This window comes from Cystoisospora suis, assembly GCF_002600585.1.
Source record: "Cystoisospora suis strain Wien I chromosome Unknown contig_3795, whole genome shotgun sequence".
Taxonomy (NCBI): domain Eukaryota; phylum Apicomplexa; class Conoidasida; order Eucoccidiorida; family Sarcocystidae; genus Cystoisospora; species Cystoisospora suis.
The window spans coordinates 1-215 of record NW_027156590.1 but is presented as its reverse complement, the minus strand read 5'-3'; the positions used below and the strand labels follow the sequence as shown (position 1 = coordinate 215).

General features: G+C 52.6%; 1 protein-coding gene across 1 annotated transcript; it reads right to left on the bottom strand.

The window, feature by feature from the left end:
* Positions 1-15: 15 nt before the first annotated feature.
* On the bottom strand, positions 16-215 carry CSUI_007260 (uncharacterized protein; the record flags this gene model as incomplete). Its single annotated transcript, XM_068067408.1, has 1 exon — positions 16-215. A coding segment is annotated over one exon (200 nt), but the record flags the coding sequence as incomplete, so codon positions are not given.

The following is a 215-nucleotide window of genomic DNA, read 5'->3' as shown; positions in this document are numbered from 1 at the left end:
CCCCCCCCTCTCACTCTCCTCATCTTCCTTCTTCATCTTCTTCCTCTCCTCCTTGACGGGGCGAGCTGTTGCGCCGCCCCCCTCTTCTTGATCTCCAGCACTGCCCGAGAGAATTACAGAGGACGCCTCAGCGACAGCAGAAGCACTTAAAGAAATACTTTTCTTCAACGTCTCAACGGTATCTCCTAACCTTCCTCCTTCCTCTTCTTCTTCTT